A 4,786-nucleotide genomic window follows, 5' to 3' on the forward strand; every position below is an offset into this window, starting at 1 on the left:
AAAAAAAAAAAAAAAAAAGATAGCTTCACTTTACCTATACTAGTCTGATGTGGATATTAATCTCTGGAAGTATCCACACAGAGTCTATCACCTCCAGGTATCTACCGTTAATATACAGAGCACTGAATCATAAGCAGCTAAAATCAAAACACACTGAAAATAATCCTTTTTTCCCTTCTCATTCATTCCTTTCCCCCCCCAAGCTCAGGCATTACGTGTCATGCCTTTGAGGGGGACTTTTTTGTTTCTCATAGGTCTCCAATTTTCAGATTTGTATCTTCTGACTTTGGTGAGAACGAAGCTTTCAGGGGTGATTTACTGAACTCCACTGAAAGATTGGATTTGGATGCTGAAAAGTACCAACTATTCAGACTAAATTAATTAATTAAATATTTGGAAATGGCCTTGAATAGTTAGAACTGAACAGAAGGAGGAAAAATAGCGTAAGGTTGTCTCCAATTTAGACCCACTCTCCATATTATAAATAGAAATGATTTAAGAATAACAATGTAGCCCAAATATCTCAAGACAGAACAGAAGCCTTCAGCTTAAACAGAAGAACTCTTATCAGGCTGCCTTGGCATTTGTATGACAATGTATTAGCACGGCACTAGAATAATAATTCTTTACTGATTGTAAGCAAACCATTTTTCTCAGTCTTGTGTTCTATTCTCTTTTTAAGATAAAGCCCTGCTGAAGTACCGTACAATGAACATGTATTGCATGAAGTGTCTAATAGAATTTGGATTTATACGGTGCCTTTCGCACTCGGGTTGTCCCCGAGCAGATAACGCAGTAAGTCAGAACCCGGTGGTGCTGTGTGCGTGTAGGCAAGCGTCAACTCTCATTACGCACCAGCCACGGCTCACACGGAGGACCAAGGATTTTTTTTTTTTTTTTTAATGAAAATTAATAAATAAACGCCAGCTTTGGAGCTGGCACTGGGACGGTGCTTGTGAGTTGGTATTTCCATACAGAGAATCCATTCTGCAGACAGCGACTCCCCCGAGTCAGCGTTACCGTGTGGGTGAGGATGGGCAGCACTAGACCCCGGGGACCGGCACGGCCCCTCTGCTGGAGGGCACAGCCCCGTCCTGGGCTCTCACCCGCCGAGGGACTGAGGGGTAAATCTGAGCTTTCCCTTTACACAAGTTATTCAACTCCCTTTATGGCAGCTTTTGCTGTTCCAGTTCAGGGTTTTCCTGCAATGCCGGCACCCACGATCTGACGTCAATTCCTGCGCTCTGCTGAAACCCTCAGCTCGTGTCCTTCCATCAGGTGCAAACGCGGGAAGAGGGAGCGGGGAGTGGCGGTCAGCTACACCGCGAGGGACAATCCCCTGAAATGCCTTTTTCTGGCTCTTCAGCCAACATTTCTGAGTGTATTTGTTACGTCCTTCACCTCCTGACTGAGCAAGCGGGATCGTATTGGTTTAAACGTGATAAATCCTGAACGTGATTAGATTGGCTGTTGCTGCTCTGATGGAGTGGAGGCTTTCCTTACCAAGAAAAAAAAAAAAAAGAGAGAGAGCAAGAGTGGTATTTTTATTTTCAGTGCCAAGCCTTGTGCTCCAAGGTCAGTAACCCTGGCACGCGCTGCCAGCGACACAGAGGAGTGGAGATGGAAAGGCCGCATGTCCCCCACGCAGCCGGGCAGAGCAGGAGAGGCAGTTTCCCCTTTCCCGAGAACGGGTAGGAAAGCGTATTAAATCGAGATGTTTGTCCTTGGCCAGTCAAACGGTGTCTGAGAAACGCCTGCCTTACCGCTTCGCTGTGAATATTTTGGGAGTCGCCTAGCCCGAAATGTAGGGTTTGGGGTTTTTTTTCTTTTTCATGCTCAGATTTGAAGCCTTGGCAACACACAAACACTGCATTTATTCAAAGTCTTTTCCACAGATCTTGCCTAGTTGGAAATATGTTTCATGGGTTAAAACATAAACTAATTCAAAGTTGCCAGCTCTCTGTTTGCTGTGACCCAAATCATTCTGTGATGCTCCTCCTGCCAAAGATCGCAGAGATCAGCTCACTTCCAGCAGGAACAATGCAGCCACGCCTCTTCGGCATGTGGCTGCATTAAACCCCCTCCCTCTGCACTTTGGATCCTCTGGCTGTGATCTTCAAATTTCCTGCTCTGCATCCAGCCTCAGAGGCGGCGGCAGCTTTGTCGTGTCCTACACAGAACACGGCAGAACGATTATCAGAAAACTCCGGGTGAGTTGCAGGGCGGTGAAGTTAAATATTACAAATATATTTTCCATTTTTCTCTGTTGTAAATCATCACATTGAATTGTATTACAATTTGGAGTGAGGCACTCCTGTTCTTTGAGGTACTCGGCTATGCCTCATGCCAGCGAGGAGAAAAAAAAAAAAAAAAAAAAAAAGGGTGAGATTGTGCTCAAACGCAGTTCTGCTCAGGAGGGGCACCAGGAAGTGCTCGCCTCACCGAGGGGGGTGAAAAGATGGGGAATGAATGGGGTAGGTAGATGCAAATAAGAGATCTAAAGAAGAAAATTCTGGATATGGTGACCAGATAGCGCTGAGCTCGGAATCAGCGGTTTCGATCAGGATCGAACCCTCAGGGACATCTCTGCAGTGCTCTGAAATTGCTGCCTGCCAAGATCAGGCAAAAAGGATGATGAAACGTTGAGTGGGACCGCAACGGCCGTGGCCAACGAGGCAGATGCACCCTTTGCCACACCAGGCCGTTCCATGCCACTCTACGCCTCGCGCTCTGCGTGCGCCGCTGGTCTCTGCATTCCAGGGCTGTGGTGGACTGTGGGGAGCCCCAAAGGGCAGCAGAAATCACCATCAGAGCAGGACTGCTCCTCCGAGGGCGCTGGCAGGCTGGGCTCTTAGTCCGGAGAAGGCAGGAGGAGGACGGAGCTGAGGTTTACAAACACGGGCAGGCAGTGAATCGACTGAGCGTGGAGCTGCTGTTCAGTCACACACAATGAGGACGCGGAAGCAGCCACTGGGACTGGGGGGAGATTGCTTAAAAATAGATAATGGAATGTTTTTCTTCACGCAGAAGGTTGTGAACCTCTGGAAGCCGGTGCCACAGGACACTCTGGAGGCAAGCAGGATCAGTCGGCTCAGAAGAGGATTAGACAAATTCATGAACGGCAGGTCAGTGGCTACTAAAGATATTAGGAAAGAATTTAACTTCCAGTATCCCCAACACAGCTCTTCTATATGCTGGAGGAGTACCAGGCAAATGGGCAGCAGGAACTGGTAAGGCTCAGATGCTCTTCTCGGACAGCGTTGCCTCTTGCCGCTGCGCTCAACAACACACTTGACTGTTAGGCTGGCCCAGAAAGGCATTTCCAGTGCATTACGTTTTTATCTGATTGCTTAAGGATTGGCCGATCCTAAATCTTAAAGGTGGATCTGTCCTTAGCCAGACAGCATCCTTGCAGCTCTGCCTCTTGCATCTCACTCTCAGTAACCTGTAAATTGTGGGTAGGCTCAAACTGTTCCTCGAAAGCTCCACACCTTGACTAGAGAAGTTTCAGACATCTGCAAACTCAAAAAAGTGACTGTTGGTCATTGGTTGGGCCCGAAGGGATGGGACAGCAGGAGCACCGCACTGCAGCACTTTAAATCAATTATTGTTGACGCCGAGCTTTGGGTAGGGTACGTACTGTCCTTTCCAGGCTGCAAGAGGGAATGCGACCGGTTCCAGCCAGATAAGGGGAGGGGGTTGAGTTGTTCCACGCTTGGCACAGAAGGTCACAACATGAGTAAAATTACAAGCTGCTGTTCTAAAGCATTCACTGCAGCAGAACATGATCACCTTATTAGAAAAATCCCGTAGTCTCCTATTAAAAGGTGAAATAAAGACGGGTATTCACTGTTAAATGCCATGTATTTTTAAGCTCTTTATTGATTTTTGATTTTTTTTTTTTTTTGGTAGGAGTTTCTAAGAGCTATAGGAACTATGGCTTTAAAGGAATGAGACATTTCCTGGCACACCCCAACCAATACTTTTCTGAGCGTTCACACCTCCTGTGTTCCCTTTATACAATTCTGAGAGCTCAGTCGGGAGGAAGGGGAAGGTGGGAAGGAGCAGCTGAGGTTGGTATGGGCCCGAATGCAGATTATTGCTCATTTCTAGCTGCAAAACGCACGCTGCAAACTGCTTCTAATGACAGCTAATGAACCAGGCTGAGAGAGGTAATGCAAACAGTAAACAGGGTTGTTACAGTAATTTATAAATGCCTTTTATTAAACATTAAAAGCAGCTGTTTACTGATAATGTTATTATGAAGCGCGTTGGAGGATGAAGTCACAGTTTAGGCAGTTTGTGGCTTATCTTCTGAGGAGCCTTCTGGGCATTCCAGAAAGCCCGGGAGGGTGGATTTTCTTCAGAAAGACACTTTTCTCGTCCTGCGTTAGCCCTTGAAGCACAGACTCACGGAACGGTTTGGGTGGGACGGGATCTGTAGAGACCACCTCGCCCAGCCCTGCCCCGGGCTGGGGCACCTTCCGCTGGGGCAGCTTTTGGGGTTTGTCCTGGGCAACCGTCAACACACACCTTCAAATCCCACTGGCATTTCTGCGCCGTGCGACTCTCCCAGGTATCCCTGAGACGGCACGACGACACAAATCTGAAGCTGCTGGGCAGCGGTTTTGGTGTCTTTACGGCAGGGTGTTCGGGCCGACAGACCCGGGAGTCCCCGCAGGGAGAGCGAGAGCGCGGAGCGCCTGCGCGCCCTCCCGACACCCCTCGTCACCCCTCTACCGTAGACTGCAAGACCTCTTTTTTTTTTTTTTTTTTTTTTTTCCCC

General features: G+C 47.9%; 1 protein-coding gene across 1 annotated transcript in view; it reads left to right on the top strand.

Moving 5' to 3' along the window:
* Window positions 1–4,786, top strand: part of ZRANB2 (zinc finger RANBP2-type containing 2) — a 38,799-nt gene that overhangs the window by 869 nt on the left and 33,144 nt on the right. Inside the window, exon 2 of the mRNA XM_026853843.1 lies at window positions 683–795. Coding sequence (XP_026709644.1) covers window positions 683–795 — 113 coding nt within the window. The remainder of the gene's footprint in view (window positions 1–682; window positions 796–4,786) is intronic.

The sequence above is a fragment of the Athene cunicularia genome (genome assembly GCF_003259725.1).
Source record: "Athene cunicularia isolate RWA chromosome 8 unlocalized genomic scaffold, athCun1 chr8_part1, whole genome shotgun sequence".
Lineage (NCBI taxonomy): Eukaryota > Metazoa > Chordata > Aves > Strigiformes > Strigidae > Athene > Athene cunicularia.